The 23,116-nt window shown below is 39.7% G+C and overlaps 1 protein-coding gene across 1 annotated transcript in view; it reads left to right on the top strand.

Moving 5' to 3' along the window:
• ROS1 (ROS proto-oncogene 1, receptor tyrosine kinase) overlaps positions 1-23,116 on the top strand; it is a 95,677-nt gene that overhangs the window by 54,768 nt on the left and 17,793 nt on the right. Inside the window, exons 30-40 of the mRNA XM_072965934.1 lie at positions 28-204; positions 3,722-3,890; positions 4,590-4,707; positions 7,636-7,826; positions 9,481-9,564; positions 12,544-12,679; positions 13,882-14,044; positions 15,362-15,426; positions 16,358-16,487; positions 22,046-22,143; positions 22,370-22,573. Of these exons, the coding sequence (XP_072822035.1) occupies positions 28-204; positions 3,722-3,890; positions 4,590-4,707; positions 7,636-7,826; positions 9,481-9,564; positions 12,544-12,679; positions 13,882-14,044; positions 15,362-15,426; positions 16,358-16,487; positions 22,046-22,143; positions 22,370-22,573 (1,535 nt within the window). The remainder of the gene's footprint in view (positions 1-27; positions 205-3,721; positions 3,891-4,589; positions 4,708-7,635; positions 7,827-9,480; positions 9,565-12,543; positions 12,680-13,881; positions 14,045-15,361; positions 15,427-16,357; positions 16,488-22,045; positions 22,144-22,369; positions 22,574-23,116) is intronic.

Below are 23,116 nucleotides of genomic sequence, written 5' to 3'. Positions count from 1 at the left end.
TAAGCAATTACTCTTCTTTATGAAAAGGTTTTGGCCTGCCACGCCGAGGACATGTGGTGTGCTGAGAGTCGTCCTGTCGCTGTCGAAATGTTTGACACACCGGAGGAACCTTATGCCTTGGTTCCAGAGAATACTAGTTTGCAATTAGACTGGAAGGCTCCATCTAATGTTGACCTCATCCGATTTTGGTTTGAACTCCAAAAGGTAGATCTCACTTTTAATGCAGATCTTTGTTTTATGACATAGAATAAATTCAAAGGCCTTTTTTATATCTCCAGAACACTCTCTTTCATAAATGAACCATATGTTTGACAACATTCATTGATTCTCTAGACTAATTTCTGACGGAAAGAATTCCCAGAGAGATTAATTTGCTCTTAAAAGATTCCATGTGAAAGGGTCTAAGTTATGGTTTACTGGTTTCATAATATTTTCCTCGGCTTAGATGTTATCGGCATAGCTCTCTGGTTGAAAGTTCACAGCAATTTGGTGTTTTCTATGAAAACAATGCAAGAAATGAATAAACAAAAACCCCAAACCTTGTTTTCAAATGTTCTTTCAACCATTGAAGGGCTGTATAGCAGCAGGAGAGAAGCAAGTGTAAAACTAGTTTATTCCAGACTAGTTTGAGCTTGGTTTGTAAATTTTAAATGGTTCCTCACCCAAAAATCTTCCTGCATTAACCAATATAAAATATCCATTGAATTTTAAAGCATCAATTAATATAATTAATTCACTGCTAGGGAAAGTCTACGTTGATTTTTATATTGATACACTTGGGATGGTATACACTTACTACGTTTTTATAATTGTGACATTTAATTTTAAAATACTGTGTGTTTGCGTATTCATATTTGCAAAGATTGATTAGGAAAGTTTCCTTCAGTGGGAACTTAAAAACAAATCAGTATAGCTCTGGCTTCACTCTTCTTTAAAAATGAAGTTGTGCCCCAGGATGTTTTAAAATTTTACTATATAAAATATTTTTTATAATCTTGTACTTTTAAAGTAAAAACTATGACAAATGTGAAACAACAGTGAACACTGAGCTGATACAACCAAAGACTGTAGTTTAATTGGACTTTTTCCAGTGAGTATGTTTATGATAATTTGTTGCCTATTTAAAACATGGTCATCTCATAAAACTTCAGTTTTAAATTGGGGAAATTAAAGGGTCCTCTTTTTTTGGACATCTATTTTAAGTAAGCTTAATGTGGTTCAGTTTGAAGTCAAGGGAAGGGATGTAAAGTTCATTTCCTAGATCAAAGAAATGAAATGAGGAGGAACCTTAGAGATGATGCCTCTAGCCTCTCATTTTACTGATGAGAAGCTGGAGACCCAGACAGGCGCCACGCTGAGTCAGACATCACCAGCTGGGCAGGGGAGGACCCGTGGGGGCTGACTCATCTCTTCAGCCGTCCTACTTGGGTGCTGCCCATGGAAGGAACATGAGTCACTGTCACCCACCTCACTTTTCAAAGTTTGGGAGAGGGACAGCAGACAAAGACCACCTGGTTCAGACCTCATGACTTTCATGCAGTGCTTTTTGTTTCAAAACTTCCTCTACACTTGCTCCATACAGGTTCCAGATAGACTACTTAGGGAATCGTGATGCTAAAAAATGTAAGATACAGTCATTTCTACATGTGTGACCATTTATAAGTACCAATTGATGAGCATAGTAGAAGGCTGTGCTCTGAGAGGGCTGGTGATGACATCTAGTCAGAAAGTTCTATCTCTTTTGAGCAACTTGAGCTTAGCTCATAATGATAGGAGAGCTAGAAATGGTCCTGTAACTCCACACTGAAACTCTGAAGGGAGAGTGATGAGGGTGAAGGTCTATCTTTAATGAATCGCTTATTTTTCAGAAATGAAAAGAGAAAAGGATAAACTTCCAGTCTTCATCTTTTCCTTTCATGGAAGAGTGAGGGAATCAGTGCACAAGGCTAAATTTCTATCTAGGTCTTAAATTCCATAGATTCTTTATCACAATGGTGTACAGCAGAAGAATATATTCAATTTAAGGTTGAGGAGAAGCAAGTAATTTCGCTTTGGTAATTTTTTTTTGATAGAAGTCCATTAAAATTGTGTTTTTCTCAGCTTCCAGCAGAACCCCTACAAGAACCAAACATTCCTGAAGTGCTGGTCTCTGAGGCATTGTGGTCTGCACCATTCCCCCACACCCTTGTCCAAATAATTTGAAGGTCCTCTGTAGTAGCCTTCTCCCCTGCACTTGTTGGTCTCTGACAAAGGGAAGGTCCTGACTCCCTTGTGATTTCCTAGGGAAGCACCCGTGGCACCTCTCAACTTGGTGGCCTGCCCAGAACATTCACTGCTGTGGTGAGACCAATAATCTACAGTTTTCCAGCAATATCCTTGGTCAGGCATCTCCCTGACATCCCAAGGAGCTCTGCTAATTCCTGGATGGTGTGGAATGTGAACCATCTAGACTATTCACTGAAGGTAGTTTCTATAGCAGATCATTAAGGAGTCAGGACCATAAAAAGATAATTTTTTAGGGCTAAAAATTTTCAGCCAGGAGTCAACATTTCTCTCCCTCCTCTTCTCTCTTACAGAGGCTTCAGAGTAAATATTATAGACCCAATGCATCTGTTTCATTCAGCTGTATGTCTCAGTGGGATTGATACATTTATGAGTTTAACAGCCAATGTCTCTGACATCAGTATTTCTGTTTTTTTTCATTCCTTCTGTTCCCCTTTCTTTCTGTAACAAGGTGGTCTACTTCCTGAAGGTTCTATAGAAAATCATTTCTAACTGAATAGGAAACTGACATAAAATGCCCATCCAATGGAATGACATGACCTTGTGAGTGCTAAAGGAAAAAGGAGATGTAAAGTAAGGTTTATTTATGGAAACTGACCTTCTTAGGAAACTCTACTGGGGAAAATACACTAAGAACCCTTGACAGAATGCCACATCTTCAGTCTTTTCCTATTTGCACATTGAAAAAAGAAATCACCATTTTCAAATAAGGTATTAAGGGTCCAAATACACAGTTTTTTTTTAAAGCAGTGTTACAGAGAAAGAAGTTTAAGATAGCTATATTGGAGACCCAGTATCTAAAGGGGAATGTAAGTAACATTTCCTATATTTAACTTGTAACCTTGCTACTTAGTGGCTAAGTGATAGTGGGCAAAATTTTCCTTCCTTCAGGGAACTAGGCTTCCTATGTATAAAAATAAGGAATGTTAGTTAGAGGTCTGAGAAGGGTTTGGAGAGGAAGAACTAAATGTTTTAATTTATAAGTCGCTGTGGACTTCTTCAAAGAAGCAAAATATGTAAAAATATTATTGTTTATTTTCAAATGATCAAATCTGTGAAATTGAAAGTATCAGTTCTGAGCCATCATTTTCCCTAAGCTGCGAACTTGCGTCGTAGTCGTTAGCCATCCTAATTTAATAAAGATGCCTATGATTAGGGATAGCGAGGGGTCAAGCTCTGAATCTTCCCTGATGATGTAGTCAGAGGTGCCTGCCCCACCTTGGGCTTGCCCTGAGGACCATCATTCAAGTTAGTTACAACTTGTTATAAAAAATAAAATGGCTGTCAGTGGTGGGATCAAAAATGCATAAAGAAGCTCTTATTTTTTAATAAAAAGTAAACTTTAAATTTTAATTGCCTGCCACAGGCTTTTTAATTTCTGTGTTTAAGAAGTTTTTCTTAAAAACACAAAAATGTTAATTGAGCCTTCTTTTTCTAGTGGAAGCACAATGAGTTTTACCATGTTACAGCTTCGTGCAGCCAAGGTCCTGCATATGTCTGTAACATCACAGATCTACAACCTTATACTTCCTATAATGTCCGAGTAGTGGTGGTGTACAGAACAGGAGAAAACAGCACGTCTCTTCCAGAAAGCTTTAAGACTAAACGTAAGGACAACATTCTCAACACTCAGAAAACCCTAGACATTTCTCAATTCTTTTCTCATCGCTTATTTTACTAATAGAGGTTGAAATTTTTCTTAAAAGAGTAAATTACTATTTTGAGAGCTTGACTGAAGAAATTGAAAAGAGGTAAGGGTTCTTACAGGCAGCAAGGAGAATTAATACTCATCTGGCCTTGCAGGGCCCTGAACTGGATAAAATTATTTCACCTTTCATTATTCTGATTTCCTGTCTAGCTATAATATTTTGCACTAAGAACTAAATGGAAATAATGTTACTGAGTGTTCAAATATTTGTTTAATACTATGACCAAATACTTAAAAAAAAAACCAAAACAAAACTAACATATATATTAAATTAGTGTTCTATAAGGTATACCCTAACTCCAAGTTGATCCCTGTTAAGAATCAGGGGAAAACGCTCCAAAACTTACAATAGTCTTTTATTTACATCACTTATTTCCTCTCAAGTTAAGATATATTGCTACTCCTATCACTAATTCATCTAATCCATCACTAATAAAACCTTAAGATACTCGTTTAAAAATATTCTTAAATGAGAATATTTCTGAATATTTCTTTAATGTATTTGGTTTTCCTTTAGTAAATATAATCTACAGAAAGATGTTATGCAGAATATTTTGTACTTCTAACATATCAATCAGATTTTCTTTTGTTTCCAAAGCTGGAGTCCCAAGTAAACCAGGCATCCCAAAATTATTAGAAGGGAGTAAAAATTCAATACAGTGGGAAAAATCTGATGATAATGGAAGCAGACTTATGTACTATATCCTTGAAATCAGGTATGTCTGTTTGCAAAAGTGCTTTGTAAACTACAAAGGGCTAAGCAGTTAATGGTAAGGTATTATTAGATCAAAATTAATCATATTTATGCATGTGTGTTTATAAATAAACACAAAGGATCTTTAATTTAAGGACCTTGCATGCATCATTACGTTCTTTGCTCAATGCCTAGTGGTCAGCCTTGGCACTCCAATTATAAGGCAGATAACATCATTCTTCTCAGAAATCTGCAACTGCTTGTCAAAACATAAAGTTTTTTTTTTCCGTAAAGGAAACAATTCAGTCTTTTGAGCATGCAACTAATATTTACTTAATATCTATTCTGTTCAAGAAGCTGAGCTGATGTTTGCTGTTAGATGATGGTATGCATGTAAATTTCTGATGCTAATTTGTTCTAGGAAGATGAACAATGTCTAGTGAAAACTGGCAATGAGCTAGGTAGTTTTCAGAATGTAAAATCAGGTCAAGATCTGAAATGGTCTGAAGTGTATAGGCAACCTAGGATTCTCTATCCATTGTCAAGACTACAGTTTGTAGTGTGTTCCCAGGGACTGAAAATGTGCCTTTGATGAAAACTATACAGCTGATGAACATACTGCAACCTCAGATCCAGCCAGTATGGGGAGCTGTGTGGATCATAACTGGCTCAGATGAGCTGATTTCATGCCAACTTGAGGGGAGAATTCCAAATTCCACAGACACTCCCCTCACGGGACTATGAAGCCATCTTTCAAGAAGCTCCAAGGACAAAAGTCACTTCCATAATTATAGTCCTGGCAACTTGAGCTTTAGATCTATTTTTGCTTCATCTTGTTCTGGCATTCCCATAACCTTAAAAAAATTTTTTTTTCCTGCTCATGTTAGAGAATTACATTGGCCCTATTTCTAACTGAAACCTTCTTGAAATTTCTGTTACTTTTTTTCATGCAGAGTGAAATACATTCTGACCTGCAAATACATCTTGGTGGCCTATGAATGCAATTATGTTCACCAGCCAGGCCACTCCACAGTCTTGCTAAGACCTCTGTAGTGTGTTCCCCTCAGTAACACCTTAAGCACAGCTCCATAAATACGTTGCCTTTCCTGTCCCTGAGTCTTTATTCTCAGGACTAGGACTATGGGATAATAGAGTGAATTGCTGTACCTTCAGCATCTCAAAGTAACTTCTTCAGGCAGGTCGCTCTTGTGCACCCTGTGAACTCGCTGTTGGTGCCACGGTGGTCGTGGTACAGAACGCACGCTCTGGGAGCTGACCAGACTGTAGTAGTTTCCCAGGGCAGCAACGCACCACCAACTGGGTGGCTTAAAATACAGACATTTATTCTATCATAGTTCTGGAGACTAGAAGTCAAATCAAGATGGTGGCAGGACAGTGTTCTAGGGAAGAATCCTTCATTGCATCTGCCTAGTTTCTGGGGAGTGCCAGAAGTCCTTGGCTTTCCTTGGGTTGTAGATGCATCACTCCAATCTCTGCCTCTGTCATCACATGGTCTTCTCCTTGTGTGTGTCTGTGTCCAAATTTCTCTCCTCTGAAGAGCACAGCAGACGTTGGATTTAGGGCCCACCCTAATCCAGTACGACCTCATCTTGACTGAATTACTTCTGAAAAGACTCTATTTCCAAATGAAGTCATAGTCACAGGCTCTGGGGGGCATGAATTTTGGGGGGACAGTATTCAACCTAGTATGCAGACCATGTTTATATCCTTGCTTTATTCCTTTTTGAACTTAAGTTTCCTCATCTGTAAAATGGGATGATGCTATCTACCTCTTTAGGTTGTTGTGAAGGCTCAATGAAGTGAAACAACATGTGAAAAGCCCAGTACTGTGTGTTGTAAACAGAAGGTGCTCAACCAGTATCAGAATTCTTTCTCTTCCTCAATGGCAAATATCTATGAAGACCCACTCTATACATTTTTAAGGATCTCTTTCTACTGGATCAGAGTTGTTTGGGTTCAACAATGAAATTGCCAGGGCGCAATGTGAACTTCAGACAACATACAAAAATAGTGCCATAAAGCCTTGCTCAGGGTGGTCCTGGTTGTGACCAGCCCTGCTGCCCTGGTCCTCCTGATGTTCCTGCTCATCCCCTGTCCCTCAGAGGCTCAGCCCTCCTTGTCCCTGTTGCTCTTTCAGGACAACACTCAATTTGTAGGAGTAGAACCAGCTTCCCTACATATCTTCAAGCTTAACTATGGGTTGGTACCAAGTTTTAAAACTACTGTTGTCTGAAAAGTTTCAGACTCGAAAGGTTCATTGTCAGAAAAGGCATAATTGGAAGGCCTTGAACTTGCCTTCAGTCTATGATTCTATTAAAAGTCGTTTCAGTCATGTCTTTTGAACTCAGATCTTGCTCTCTTTCCACTTTTCACATGAAGAATAATGAGGATTGACTTTGTGGTAGAGTGCAGGCCAATAAAAATGGAAGCAATGAATTTTGGAATCTCAGAAGCAATGATAACTGTGGTAGCTGAACTATTATGTCTTCCTTATCAATTTTATGTTCTGTGTTTTATCTAGGTACAGCATAAGTAAAGTACAGATAGCAAAAGAGACTGAAAATTAAGAAAAATTTAAAAATTCCCAGTTAAAAATTATGAAGTAATTGTCCTATGAGTTTGGAATTCTGAAGAAAGTTTACACACTCTGAGAGCAGGAAAAGGACCTTCAGCTTTCTTTTGGCCATTGATTATTCATAACTTTCCAGATGGCCTGAGTTGGTTGGCCTCATGCATTGCTGAGATGACTTTGTAAGACTCTGCTATGTTCTGTAGCCAAACCATGTGAGAGGAATGAGATCAAGGGCAAAGTGTGCAATAGGAGACACTCTGGAGTTCTGTCATTAAAATGATATATGGGCATCTGGAAATAACACATATATTGTCTTGTATATTTCCTATGTTTATGATTTTGCTCTTTCTTTTGCAGAAAGGGCACTTCAAATGATTCACAGAAGGAGAATTTAATGTGGAAGGTGGCATTTAATGGATCATGCAGTAGCATTTGCACATGGAAGTCCAAAAACCTGAAAGGAACATTTCAGTTCAGAGTAGTAGCTGTAAATAATCTGGGGTTTGGTGACTATAGTGGAATCAGTGAGGATATTGTATTAGTTGGAGGTATGTTACCATGTCTGTCTACATACTAGCTTATTATGCAAAGGTTCAGAGATAAAAATAAGTGAATTCTTAACATTAGCAATAAATTGAATGACTTTCTAACTTCACCAGACTATCATCCAAACTATTGAACTATTCATTTCATCTGATGTGATCTTCCTAAGACATCAATATCAGCGTGTCGTTTTTCTCCTCAGTAATAATCAGCTTATCCTTAATGTCCCCCTCATCAGGTCCATGCTCCTAGATGGACTTCCAAGGTTGTCCACAGTCTGGTTTTAATCCAGCCCTATTATCCTGTTCTGGTACCCTCATGGCCTAAAATTCTACTTTGTCTCTTCCCCAATATTAAGTTATAATACTAAATTATATGTATATGTGATACAAAATTAGTTTATAATACATCATCTTTCTAATTACATAGGCTAGAAATCTCAGTTCCTTATTTGCTTTTTTCCTCTACCCAGTCACCATCTTGATTTCTGTCTAGTAAGTTCTCTTCCTATTTCTACCTTGGCTTTCCTAAGTTAAGCTGCCATTTCTTGCCTGTGCTCTTGGCTTAGCCCCACTGCTGACAGTTAATCTAGTTGAAGTACAAGCTGGATCACTCCGCCCTTCTCTGAAATGCTTGAAATGGCTCTCCATTCACTGCCTTCAGAATCAAGTGCATACTTTTCTAGGGCATTTAAGGTCTTCCATGATTTGCCCCCAGTGATGGTTCATCTTTCCTAATATTTGTCCTTATGCTGGAGCCGTACCAGACAGGTAAAAAACTTCCATGACACTAGGTGCTCAGCCTTTGTTTCCCTGAGTCTAGGATGAAGGCTTGCCTCACCTTCCATTTGCCTTTAGCTGGGGTTTCCTTTCTTTCACTTTCTGTCAATTGAAATTCTTCTCATCCTTTAGGGCCTAACTTAAAATGAACCCATTGTGATGCTTAATTGCTGCTCCTTAGGCAAAATGAACTGTTGCATTTTATGCAAACACAGCCCATCATGCTATACAAAACCTACATCATTCTTATTGGTATTATAGTTAGTTGTCTGGGTAAGAGCTCAGCAAACCTTTTCTGAAAAGAACCAAATAGTAAATATTTTAGGCTTTGCAGGCTACATTCGATCTCTCTAGCATCTTTTTTTTTTAAATCATATTTTACAAATGTAAAAATTATCCTTAGTTCACGGGCGGGACAAAATCCCAGACGCAGCCTGTTTGCCAAGCACTGGTCTACAGGTTTGTCTTCTCTGCTCAACTAAACTACCTAAGAGCAGGTACCATGTTTTCACGTTTGTAATCCTCAGTTCAATATTCATAGAATTAAATGTAGATGAAGATGTTGTAGAAGAAATAATACTCCCAACTATACGGTATATGAAGACTGAGACTTCTTTGTCCCATGTTTCCTCAGCCATTTTAAAGAAGGAGATGGGGTGGGTATATCCCAGTGATATGTTGGAAAATAAAAAAAAAACTTGATTTTGATTTCTCCTGATGTAAATACTCTTACCGTGGATGATTTCAAGTTACCAATGGTTTAATGACAGTTGGCTTGCAAAAATCCAGTAGGAGCTAACTCAGGCATACTGGGCATATCATTGAGGCAATCTAGTTTTATTCTTTGAATTAATTGCTTTTTTCTCATTTATTTTATTAGATGGTTTTTGGATACCAGAAACAAGCTTTATACTTACTATTATAATTGGAATACTTCTGGTTATAACAATTCCACTGACTTTTGGTAAGTATAACAGATTTTAAAATATAGGTCATAAACTGTTTACTTGATCATATTAATTGATTTATCTCTTAGTTTATTTAATCTCCCACATGAAATAAATTCATAAAATTCACAGTGCTACCTTTGGCTATATATTTTGATAACCACTAACTTCTGTGAATTTTTTTTTCTCATTTGGGAAAACTATTTTATGAACAATATATCTGTATTTATACTTCATGGTACACTTTAGATAAAACTACTTGCAAGATAGTTTTAGCCTTCTTTAAAAAGTATTTACTATGGACTGGCTACGTAACAAGTGTTTTGGGGCTTATAGTGTGAAATAAATAAAAGAAAAATAACTCTGGGTATTAAAAAAAAAGTGTAGGATTAGAGGCAGACCAGTGACAATCCTTGGTCGGGATAGTTTGGGTCTCCAGGCAGACAGCCTGGGTTGGAATGAGCAGGGCCTCTTTTGCAGAAGATCCATTTCTGGCTTATAGGATTCACTCTCGCTTTCAGATGTCTGGCCAGCTTATTTCAAATCTCTGCTCATTTGTAAATGACCAGGAAAGCAGAAGAATTAGGTTAGGTAGAGAAAAGCTAGCTATTTCCTGCCACTCATTTTATACTAATGTGTTAGTCTTAAAAGTCTTTTTTTTTTTTTTTAAGATGTCATGTAATGGTGAGAAGATACAGTGACAACCCCCAAAGGCATGATTACATATTGAATCCACAGAGTTACCACAGTGGGTCATATATCCTGCTTCATTCCTATTGTTTTAGCATAAACATTAATAGTACTTTCCTCAGTCCCCAAAATGTCATGGTTTGAATTATAAAATATATGGTTACTGTATCGTTATTAATACATGAGTCCCTGACATGCTGAAGCATTAAAAGAAAGACATATACAAGAAAGTCATACCAGAAAAGAACACTCGAACAGTTTAGGAAATTGTGGCTTCTTTTTTGTTCATACATAAGGGAAAGTTTAAGGAAAAGTTACAAACATAAAGTTAAACTCTCAGGATAAAGAAAGCCAATATTTCACTAAATATTCTAAATCTTTATTCTTTCCCTGTACTGAAGTCATAAGCTCTTAGCACATTGAAGCTTGAACTGAGATTTCTTTTCAGAGATTCCTTACAGATAATAAATGGAATATATTATTCCTTCAGCTAACTTGGAAAGCTAAAAATTTCAGCTGACCCTGCCAGGATTTTAACCTGTGGTTCCAGGGAGTCTACGTATTGCACAGCTGATGTTTGTGCCGCTAAGCCGGCCCCTCCAGAGTTGCGCGTAGGACTGCAATATATTTGGCAGTTGGCATATAGGCTTGACGGCTTGTCTGCTCTCCAACTGGGAAGGAGCAGTACATGAAGGATCCTTCCTCTGACCTTTGCCTGCCAACTTGTACATCACTACTGTTCAAACTTAAATTCTAGTGGATGAACATGAGATAATTTCAGACAACCTATCGTGCTTTCAAGACATCCTATGGATATCTGACTTTCTCAGGACTTAAAGGTCTTTATTCTACTTAAAACTCATGGATTTTTGAGCGTAGCTAAACTAACCTGGTTCTTTTGCTTTTAAGAGTGGTGCATGTGGCTTTACTGGTAAGATTGTGAGAGCTCATGAGAAAAGATTGAGTGATTCAAATAATGAAAAGTAGCAATTGTTTAAAAATATGTACTGTGCTGAGGGCTCATACTCGTAAACACAAAATTGAAGCAAGGGTTTCAAAATAAGCATCGACAGCCTTTGCTTTGCAACATGATGTGCAACATGAGCCGAGTGCTGGGAGCAGAGGGAAATATAAAGCTGTAAAATACAATTGCTTACCTCGGGAGCTTGCCGTTTAACGAAGGAGGTAAGACATACCTGCGCGAAAAGATAAATAGGGAGATACGTGTTAAACAACAATAAAAGGCAGTAGTAGTGCATGAAACGCACAAGCCAGTGACAAAACAGTGCTCAGAGATGCAAGTGGTCTTGTAAGTCAGAGATGAGAGATCCGCCAAGGTTGCAGAGGTCTCAGAAGGCATCCCTGAGGCCGTGGGGCTTCAAGCTGGGCCTTTAAAAATGAAGAGGGGTGCTGAGGGTATTTTGGGTTTGAAAAATTGCATTAGCAGAGGTACTTAAGATCTTTCTCTGTGTGGTCCTTCAGATGGAGTTTCACTTGAGTAAAACACTAACCTGTTGAGTACAGAAGCTACTAAGGAACAAAGTACAAATTTTAATCATCATCTTACCGAGCATCCTTGCTGTTTTCAACTTCTGAGCCAATATTCTAGTATAGATGGGTGATCTTAATGACATAATTGTATTTTAATCTTTGAAAAATACTACTCATGTTTTATGATATAAAAATAATATTTGCTTGTTATATGAAGAAGACAATACAAATCACCCATGATTCCACAACTAGGGAGGACCACTCCTAATGCGTGGTAAATTTCATTCTAATAACTTTTCTGTGTATTTGACCATGTGTATAGGAAAAACAATGGACAGTCTTGTAGTCACATTTTAAAATAAAGTGTGCCATTCTATTGAAAGCATTCCTCAGGTCTGCTGAGGAGTATAACCTGAACATACTCGGATTCAGAAATGAATTTGATCACTAATAATTATTACACAAATATGTTTTGGTTTATTTTGACTTTAGTTTATGGGTGATTTTGAGAAATAAGTTCTGATATTAAGATACTTCAGCTTGCTTATAACAGCAATAAGAAATAGATCAAAATTTACCCTGAGAAGTGAGGGAAAAAGTGATTTGGTGTAAGTTACCTTTTTTTTTTTTCTTTATGGCTTTGTACCTGGATTTAATTAGTTTTTCTATTACGGGTATATTTTTTTCAATCAAATTCTGTTATTTTACCAAGAGTGTTCTTCTATATAAACATTAAAAATGTTATTGTTGGCATTTCCTAAAGAATAGGGAAGCAGTGTTTTATTTTGTGAATTATGCTCTTTTTCTCTTTATAGTCTGGCATAGAAGGTTAAAGTATCAAAAAACTCCTAAGGAAGGGCTGACAGTTCCCATAAACGAAGACAAAGAGCTGGGCGAACTTCGGGGTCTGGCCACTGGAGTAGGACTGGCCAATGCCTGCTATGCGATACAGTATGTAACCTGAGCCATCTCCATGGACACCTGGATGGAGGGTGGGCGGCTCTCGAGAGAGTGCCCGTGCATGTCACATTGTCCAGGGCTGTCCTGGTTCATGCCCATTATTCTGGCATATTTTAAAGTAACATCCCCTTTCCCTCTCAAATGTGACCTGTGATGGATAGCGAGTTATGTTGTTATCTTATCCTAAGAAAAAGAAACAAAACCAATTGTTTTCCAGTGTGTTATCACATCATTTAAAAAGAAATAAACCAAGGAGATAAATACTACATGAAAGCGAGTAGACGGTAGCGTGACTGATTCAACTAGAGGCAATTGAAGAATTTGAAGTTCTCTTGTGTGTGCTATTAAGTCAGTCTTATTTTATTTTCAGAAGTTGTATGGTGATTGCCTACAGAACTCTAAAATAGATGAGTTTTGAACTTCCACCGTCATTATAATTAGAGAAAATGTATAAGTGTCTCATTGTACAAGATAGTATATTATGCTCCATGCAAAAAGGAATTATGTAGTCATGGGCTCTGCTTCGAGAAATTAATTTAAGGACATAGGACCAAAGGATTTGAAGTAGATACAGAGGTGACTTTTCCTTGAGAAAATATGTCATGCATGTGATATTCAAGATTCTCTTTCAAAAACTCAAAGCATTTTAATGGATTTCCACCCGCCTCATAATATACCAAGTAAGAAGCTTGGCTTTCTAAAAGTTAACCTGATGGACATGGAGTGATTTTGTGGTCCTAGTAAATTTTGTTTTACATGAGAGATAAAGTGTGAAATAAAGTAAAAGCATTTGAGCTCAGAAGCCCAGCTGTATCTATTACTAATTTGCAATAGCTTTTTACACAAATTGGTACCCTGAAGGAATTCATTACTGGTAACTTTAACTAAACAAATTATAGTGAAAAATCCTGAGGCAATGCACACACAGGTGTGATGTCAAAATGAAGGTGCCTGGAATTGAAGTAATATGCTCTGTTTGCGTTTTGGAATAGAGAAGGAATATTCTGGATGGTGGACTAGGAAAGGAATAGGAATGCAAACATGTCATTAGATCACATGGAATGCACTGTTGTGTTGCAAAACCATGAGATTTCTCTCCCTCTTTCTCATCCTCTTTCTCCCTCAAACACTAACACCAACATCCACTTGTAAACCGTACGTATTTTGGGACCGAAAATACTGTTATTTTCCAGTACTCTTCCGACGCAAGAGGAGATTGAAAGCCTTCCTGCCTTCCCTCGGGAAAGACTGAGTCTGCGTCTCTTGTTGGGAAGCGGGGCCTTTGGAGAAGTGTATGAAGGGACAGCAGTAGACATCTTAGGAGCTGGAAGCGGAGAAACCAAAGTAGCAGTGAAGGTGCTGTGAGTCTTTTAACTCCTCGATGTGTCAGGTCAGCGTATTTCATGGATTTATACGGATCCAACTATGATAGAAGATGAGTGATCTTAACCAAAAAAAGAGTGTAGAAGCCTACCCATGGCTACAGAAATCACATTTCCCCCCCATTTTCTGCATAAGCTCTGTTGTGAACAGTGACCTCTGAGGTTACTAATTAGCTAAGACTCGGCAGAAAGTTTTTCCCTTCAAATATGCCACAAGAGAACCGGGGTGCTCGGTACCAGGGCAGAGAGTAAAGGTTTACGCTTGCTGGCCAGTGTCAGTTGCAGCTATGCAAGCCTGCCACTGCAGCCAGAGCGGCCGCCGTCGGTACGTGAATGGGCAGGTGTGGCTGTGTTCCAGTAAAACTATTTATGAAAACAGAAATTTTAATTTCATGTAATTTTTATGTGTTATGAAGTACTGTTTTTTTTTTACTTTTTCCAGCCATTTAAAAATGTAACAAGTTAGTTATACCTCAATAAAAATGGGAAAAATAAAACAAAAATGGGACAATTATGCTCAGATCTTAAGCTATACGAAAGTAGGTGACAGGCTGGAATTGGTCCACAGGCTGTAGTTTGCTGACCCCTGTATTACACAATTATCCATCATGATGTATTTGATGTAATTTTAAGGAAGCACTGGATATGCTCTCATATTTTTATAAAAACTTTCTTTTGATCAAGGGATGATGAATCTTTTACATGATGAGTAATAATCCTGGTCCCTGCTTGTTAGGAATTTATTGCTTTGAGCATGGGCTATATATACAACCAGAAAAGTTGGCAGAATTCTCTCTACTTCCAACTGATAGCATTTGAAAGCCTTAATTTACTCCAGCCTCAACTGGTTTAAACCAGTGTTTCTTTTTCTCACATAACAAGATGACTGCTGGCTGTGGTGGCGTACTGTGTCAGGTCAGAGCCAGCATGTCTCAAATTCTCTCAACTTTGCACATGTGTGGTGCCTCATGGTCCCAAGATGGTTGCCGAAGAATAAGGCATCACATCTTCATTTAGGACACGGAGAGGGGGAAGGATGGTTTTGGGTGTATTTGTTCAGGAAAGTAAAAGTTCCCCACACACTCCTCTCTCCCTCAGCAGTTTTTCCCTTACATCTCATTGATCAGGATTGAGTCACCTCCACTTGCAAGGGAGGCTGGACAATTTTAGAACACAATTTTTATGATTAGGGCAGATATTACAAAGCAAAACAGGGGTTGTCTCCACTAACCCACTGAACTCACCAAAACGCCTGCTATTCTGATTCCTGGCTTATTTTTATGTTGTACAGACTTTGAAGAAGGGCTCCACGGACCAGGAGAAGATTGAATTCCTGAAAGAGGCACATTTGATGAGGTATCAGGGCAGCTCTGAAATAATTTCCCCTTTGTGTAGGTAGGAAGCCTTTGCATCTAATTGGTGGATGTTTAAAATGACCTGACATAAGAGATCATGCCCCAGATAAACATGGCTGAAGTTTAAAAGGAGATATGTTTGTAGTGACAAGTATTGCACAGAAGCCAGTCTTCTGAGCCTGGGCACAGGCAATCCTTAGGAAGAAGGGCTTCCTTTCTTTTACCTTCAATAAGAAGCGTGTTCTGCAGGTGATTTCAGAAGCTGTTCGGCTTTAAGTATGCTTGTGTTCTTCTAAATGTGTAATAATGGGTCAAATAGACTGAGTAAGGGAGAGTTCTCTTAAGTACAATGATGTCAATGAAAATATCCCTTGTCTTGGTAAACTTGGCTTCAAGGTTAGAGCCAGCTGATGGTCATGAAAGCTACTCAGATACATCTTAATACACCTCGAGGCAGTGGTCGATGGGGTCCCAGGTTTGGAGTTCTCATCGTTAGATTGGGGCTTACTTGCTTTGACATCTTGAGAAAACAGTTGTAGCCAAATCTGTGTGTCTGAATTGTTTTTCTAAAAGGGAGAGAATATCACATACTCATCATGACCAAAACCTAAATGTTTTAAAATATCTTTTGAAGAAGGGTATTAGTTAAAAATGCTTTCTTTTCCAAAACATAAAATACTTAATATAAACGTCACTTCCAAAACTCCCCCTGTGCTAACCATATGCGTTGGCCACTAGGGGCTGCAATATTCCCTCTGTAAGGCAATGACACAGACCAGTGCTCGGAAAAGGAGGCTTTCATTTATGAGAGGAAAAAAACAATCAGGGTTTTGAAGGAAACCAGAGATAAAGAATTTCTCTGTTCCATAAAGGCCCTCTGCTAGCACTTTGTGGCCATCATGTCATCCTGCCCGTCTCTCTCCACCCTTTAGCAAGTTTAATCATCCCAACATTCTGAAGCAGCTTGGAGTCTGTCTGCTGAACGAACCCCAGTACATTATCCTGGAACTGATGGAAGGAGGAGACCTTCTGACCTATTTGCGTAAAGCCCGGATGACAACGGTAGGAAACGGGGTCCATGGTATTGGTTCTGTAATGCCAATGACCTCTAAGTTCCTTTTCATTTCCTTTCAGTTCAGTACGCTGCAGTTTTGGCTGATGGTGGAAACTTAGAAGACTTCTGTTGAAAAAATCCTTGTATTTCCTTCATGTTGGATTAGTAAAACTAGAACTCTGGGCTAATTTATGGTATTTTCTGGCAATTTGAGCCTGTTTTTAGTATTTAATAGAAAAAACAGGACCCCTCCCTGCCAGAATCCTGTTTTCTGGGGAACAGAGTGTGTGGAGCTGGAAGATGCATCTCCTCCCGTGCACTTAATCTGTATGCCTGCCTGTCCTATCTTGGTATTTTCAGCCCTTGTGTCTTTACTGAGTACTAGTCTTACATGTTCCTCCCCAGTTGACATTTCTGTGTGGATTTTCGCAGGTATCTCAAACTTCTTTTGTGAACTCCTGGTTTCATACCTCCTCCATCATGCCATCCATCTAGTTCCTTGATTTGTCTTTCTCCATCCATGCTTATTGGCCCCATAAGCCCCAATCCATCCTTTTTGTCTCCCCAGTGCCCAGAGCAGCCCCCGGCTCAGCGTGGACACTGGAAATACGGGGAACGTGTGGGGAATGAGGGCTGGGGGGTGACAGCACCCGCAGGAACCTGCTTTAGATCTCAGATGAGAAACACCTGAGACAAACAAGGAACTAAAATTTAAATCTGTAGATTTTTAGATTACGGCTTTTATTTCTATTGAAGTACACATTTGAAATAGATGACAAAGTTTATGGTGAAAAACGGAAGTCCATGCTCTATCTCATCCCCACATCCCAGGCCTCTATATGTTCCTTCTGGTATTTACCTCCACATTCTGAAACACTCTGCTTATATTGCTGCACAGTGAATTTTCAGCCTTGGGAGAAATCTGTCGACTGCAAGGATTTAACCTCTTACTCATGCGCCAGCCCTGACCCTACCAGCTCTGCACACGGAAAACTTCGTTTCCTCCATCCTCTGACAGTTACCATTTGCAGATAAATCAATATTGCAGGTTTACATTACTGACTAATTATTATTTGCAGCTGACTTACTCAAATACTATGATTGTGTGTTTTTTCCTTGAGTAGTTTAAATACATGCCCCATTTTTTCCATTTCCATTGCTTCCATTTGCTTTTTTCTATTTCCATTTCCACTTGCTGTGAGACTTAAATGCTCTCACAGAATTGTAGCCCTGTTCTAATATGGTTAATTACATATCAGATAATCCAGCTCCTCCCAATTTTTTTCCTGGACACTTCCCTCCTAGAGTCAGTATACAGGTGCTTGTCCTCTGGGCATCTACACTTCTAGATTAACCCTGGTAATTTCCATGTTGGATCTTTGTTTCCTCAATTCCATGACTTCTTTGTTCTGTTTTAGAAAAGAGAAAGCACACAAAGTAAAAATCTTTTTTTTCTCTTTTTGAGAAAATGTTTTTTTCTTCCCTCACACTTGATTAATAATTTGGCTGGATTCTAGGTTGAAAACCCCTTTTCCTCAAAAATAAATCTTATGTGTCTTTGTTTCCTAACTTACACGAGTGCCTTTAAAACGTTGTATGCCATTCTGATTCCTCGACCTGTGATCAGTGTCCTGCTTTTTGCCCTCCTCTTTGGAAAATTTTAGGAACTTCTCCTTATCTGTGGTACTTTTTACTCATCTGGACGCTCAGCCTGAAAAAAATGCCTTTCAGTACTGGGATTTTTTTAATATGTATGTTATTTCTTTGGTAATGAAGAAAACTCTTTGTTCCCTCTGTTTCCTAGTTCTAGAAACCCTATTAGCTGGATAACGGTCAGCTTTGTTTTATCCTTTTTCTTTATTAGTTGTTTTCTTCTATTTACTACTCTTTGTACTTTTGCTCTCAATTCTGGTAGATTTCCTCAACTTTTTACTAGAATTAAAAATTTTCATTTTCCACAGACTCATTCTTATATTTTGACTGCCTCTTAAAACAGTATTGTGATTTTTTTTCCACACATGCAAAATCTTTTATCTTTCCTAGGATACTAATTATAGTTTTTTTTAAAGTGTTAATTTGCTTCCTGCATTGTCTTGACTTCCTTTTTGCCTCTTTGTTCTGGGATCCGTTTGTAATGTGAGAAGCTTCTCTCAAAAGCTTGGTAATTTGTGGCTGGTCTTCATATTTAATAATGAGACCTAAGAAGCTGATTGGAGCCTCTGTGTCTGCGGCAGCTTCCTTTTGGTTGTCAGGTGGGACCCTGCTGTTCTGTTGGGGTCCCCTAATGACAGCATCTGGATGTCTTCCTTGGCATATGCCAGCTTCCCGGAGAGGAATCCGCTGGTCTCCTGTCTGGGCAATAAATGCCTGAGCCTCAGTTCAGGGAGTTGAGAGGGGGGAGGGGGCTGGAGGTCTCAAGGCTCAGAAGGAGGATGCTCATTTAATTCCCTTCTCCATTTTCAGCACAGTGCCTTAGTATGGCTAGTATCCTGGAACTTGGAGGTGGTCTGGTTCTGTGTGTGTGTGTGTGTGTGTGTGTGTGTGTGTGTATTTTGCAAAGGAAAGCCTCCTGCTGTGATGAGGGGGTCCAGTTAATCCTTGAAATAAACTTTTAAATATTCATCTTGCTTTCAGTCCTGCCCCTCACTCTGAGTTCAGAGATACTTGCTTCCTCCGATTCCAGAGTGTTTACAGGGTTCTATGGAGAAAAACATCACTCACTTCTTGGCTTCTGCCTCTGCCGGCAGCCAGCTTGCATCTCTCTTGACTCTGCTCAATGACCACACCTATGACTGCTTTCCTTCTTCTAAAATGTTTCATTGTGCTTGACCTACTCTCCTGATCTGATTATGCTCGTGAGATTTTAAGATTTCCTCTATGTTATTTTGGTAAGGTTTGGGGAGAGAGTGGAACGAAAAATGTATAAATTCAATTCCCCACCTTTAGCAAGAAAGTTTCTCTGCAGATATTATTTTAGGTTTTGGGGGGGAGATGGGCAGAGGAGAAAGGACAATGAAGATGGAATTGAAGAACACAAGGAGCTGCTTTTCGCAAATGAGCCCTGTTCAGCCGGTGTCCCAGGGGTTATGATTGGTTCTCAAGGGCACGTCCATTCTGCTGCTGCCTCTCTTGCCGGCTTCATCTCCCTCACCCCAGCCATGCAGGGTAGGGCGCCGTTAGGTGCTGAGTGCCAGAGCAAAGGTGTGGGGCCTGCAGCGGAGCACCACAGGCCCCGAGCCCTCGTCCTGCTAAGTTCATTTGGAGCAGCCAGCTCTCCACGGAGAGTGCTCAGAGGCACCTTTCCAGAACTGCCACAAGCGTCCTTCTCCACATTCCCACTCTGAGACTGCTTTGCTGGGCTGAATGCATAAGAATTGACTGCAACTGAGTTTATAAAGCTTAGTTTAGTCCTTCATTTTCAGGACCTCATTTCCTGCCTCCATAAAATGGAATAGTGAATCAAAAACTTTCTCTGGCTCCTTTTAGCTTTGACATTCTAAGGTTGTATTAAGTAAGAAAAAATTTTAAAAAGATCAGTCTAACAAAATAATGCAAACACATAGCCAGATACAATTCAGTTCATCACATTTTGGCTAGATGTTTTACGACAGTGGAGGATGTGGCTCTTGCCATGAGGGATCTTGCCACGTGGTAGAGAGGTAAGTCTCACATAAATAACTCTTTAAGGTAGAGAGTGGGAAGGCCCATGAGGATGGAGGGAGTATACGGCTGAAGCTCAGAGGAGAGAGAGATGATTTCCAGCTGGAGAGACATGGGGAGGCTTCAGGAGGAGGTCTTCTGTTTGAGACACGACCAAGGCAGGAGCTCAGTCTCTGAAACTACCCTATGTGAGTCGTGCAAGGCTTTGACTGGGGAATAGGTAGAGATGGAGGTTCAGCATGTCCAAAGGGTTTGACAAGAGTTGACAGGCAGTAGCCCCGGGCAGCACCTGGAGCTGTGGAGGCACAACATGGGGTGATGAGGTGTCCCAGCAGGTTGTCACAGCGACGATCAGAAGCAAGTTATCGTTAGAGATTCAGGCAGGCAGCAGCCTTCTGAAAATCTGTCAGCAGGGAACAGGGCACAGGCCACCAGATTGAAGTTCAGGAGCATGATTCTTGGTGAAGAATGTCTTCAAGAGTAGGTTTTGCCAAGAGCAAAGCAGAGTTCCACTCACAGAGGAACCCTGAAACAGCTGGGACTCAGACACAGGTCGTGAGGTGGGCATCTTGCAGACCTGAGCAGGGCTGCAGGGGGCTGATTCTTGGGATTAAGATGGAGCCTAGTTACCAGATGTAGGTGTGGGTGAGAGGGACCATGGCAGTGTTGAGTCCCAGCACATCAGATTCTTCCTGATTTGGAGACATGAGCTTGTCAGGGGAGGCAGAGGGAACAGCATTTAAGAGCACCCATCTCTGAGGAATCGAGGGATTTCAAGGTTGTGAATTCTTTGAGATGCTCAGTGAAGGATCTGGATGGAAATCAAGAATAAGGAGGGCATTCCAGGGATGAGAGCAGGGATAAGGGAGAGAGGTTGAGAAATGCAGAGCAAGTATAAGGAACAGCAAATGGGCCAGGATGACCAAGGCACAGATTGTGAGAAGAGAAACTATGGAAAATAAATGGACGCCAAGAGAGGCTGGTGCAGCCTGGGGCTGCCAGGGAGGCTGTGCTCAGGAATCCTGTAATAGACTCTGCAGGCAGTGGGTCACAACAAAGTGAGCTAATTAAAGCACAGGAGGCTGGAGACATGGGACGTTTGGGAAGTGTCAGATAGGGATGACAAAGGCTTGAAACAGGGTAATTGCAGGGAGATGGTAAGGGACAGACAGTATATGAATATAGCCTCCAGGAAGGAACTTTGAATTTTTTCCATATGGTACTAATAAAAACTTCAACTGGCTTTTTTCATGTAGAAATCACTGCAGCCAGTGCAGGCCCAACTGTGTATTTGTGCTGGCTCTCTTGGATGAGAAGAGTAATCTGTGACCTTGAAATAGAGTAGTGTGAGCAGTTTCTATGGGGCTCATATGGAAAATAAGGCCATTGTCATGACTGACATGGTAGTGTGATATTGGGCCAATAATTAAACTAGCCAGCACCAATTAAACTATCATTATTACTACCTATCCGAGCAGTTACCATTTATTAAGTGCCCATTATGTACCAGCAGATTACATATCTTATCTCGAATCCTACACAGTCAATAATATTACTCCCATTTTACATCTGAGAAAGTTGCTTAGTGAATTAAGCAATGCCAGCAAGTTCACACAGCTCATAAGTAGCAGAACTAGGTTTTAAGTCTTGGTCTGTCTGACCTGACACTCTGAGATCTTTCCCATAAAGAGTCTACATTGCCTCTGCTTACTAGAGAGTCTTGTTTATGTATATTTTGGAGGAACAATATAAATTGTTCTTTTCCTCTTTGAATTCTTGGGACCATAACTAAAAATTTCTTTAAACATCACATATATGTGTGTACATGTATACATATGTAGCCATATATATATATATTTTGTGCAAACTGGAAAAGTACCTGTAATTTTTCTTTTATTTCTTACAGTTTCATGGCCCTTTACTCACCTTGGTTGACCTTGTAGACCTGTGTGTAGATATTTCAAAAGGCTGTGTCTACTTGGAGGAGATGCACTTCATTCATAGGTACAGCGATATTCTGGCTACAAGGTTCTTATGGGTATTGGCACCATAATAACCTATAGTTTGGGTAAAACGGAAATGATAGTAAAACATTTTCATTCATTCAAAATAGCAATAATTTCCATTAAAATCTCTCTTCTCTACAGACCTACTAGTGTTACTTCCCTGCTCTCTGGAACTTTGTGATTGTTATTATTACCAGTAGTATTAAACCCAGCTTCTGCCACAGGGATCTGGCAGCTCGAAATTGCCTTGTCTCCGTGAAAGAGTACGCAAGCCCATCCCGGATGGTGAAGATTGGGGACTTTGGACTTGCCAGGGACGTCTATAAAAACGACTACTACAGAAAGAGAGGAGAAGGCCTGCTGCCTGTGCGGTGGATGGCTCCAGAAAGTTTGATGGATGGACTCTTCACTACTCAGTCTGATGTATGGTGAGCTCAACGGGAGGACACAGAGAAGTGTGGGCAGAGCCATCCAGTGTCAGAGCCACCGGGGATAGTAAAAGGTCATCTAATCTTGTTTTCCATGTGAGGAAACACGAGACCAGAGAGGTTAAATGATTTGCCTCAAGCTGAAGTGAAAGCTGGTGGTCAGGAGGGACTGTTCCTGGGTCTCAGCAGTTTACACCCCTCCCTCCAGTTAGTTTTGATATTTGATCTGACTATGCATGTGAAGTAAGTGCATTTTCTTCAGATACCTTACTACTCTCCAAAGGTGTAGAGGCTGTAAGCAATAGGAATTGGTACCTATGAATTAATGTCCAAGTATGGGTCCAAATGCTTACAATTTGGGGATGTTTGGTTATTAATTTACAAGTAGACTTTAAATCATATATCTCAAAGGACATGGGGGAGGTTTGGACAGCTCTTCATTATTTGAATAGAACCCCTCATTTTTGCTTGTTGACCCCAAACTTCTGACTAGAGCTGTTCAAAATGTAAAGATTTGTCCAATAACTTTTAAGCTAGACTGGA

The sequence above is a fragment of the Vicugna pacos genome, chromosome 8, assembly GCF_048564905.1.
Source record: "Vicugna pacos chromosome 8, VicPac4, whole genome shotgun sequence".
NCBI lineage: Eukaryota > Metazoa > Chordata > Mammalia > Artiodactyla > Camelidae > Vicugna > Vicugna pacos.
The sequence above is the reverse complement of the archived record's forward strand: the minus strand, read 5'-3'. Positions and strand labels throughout refer to the sequence as shown.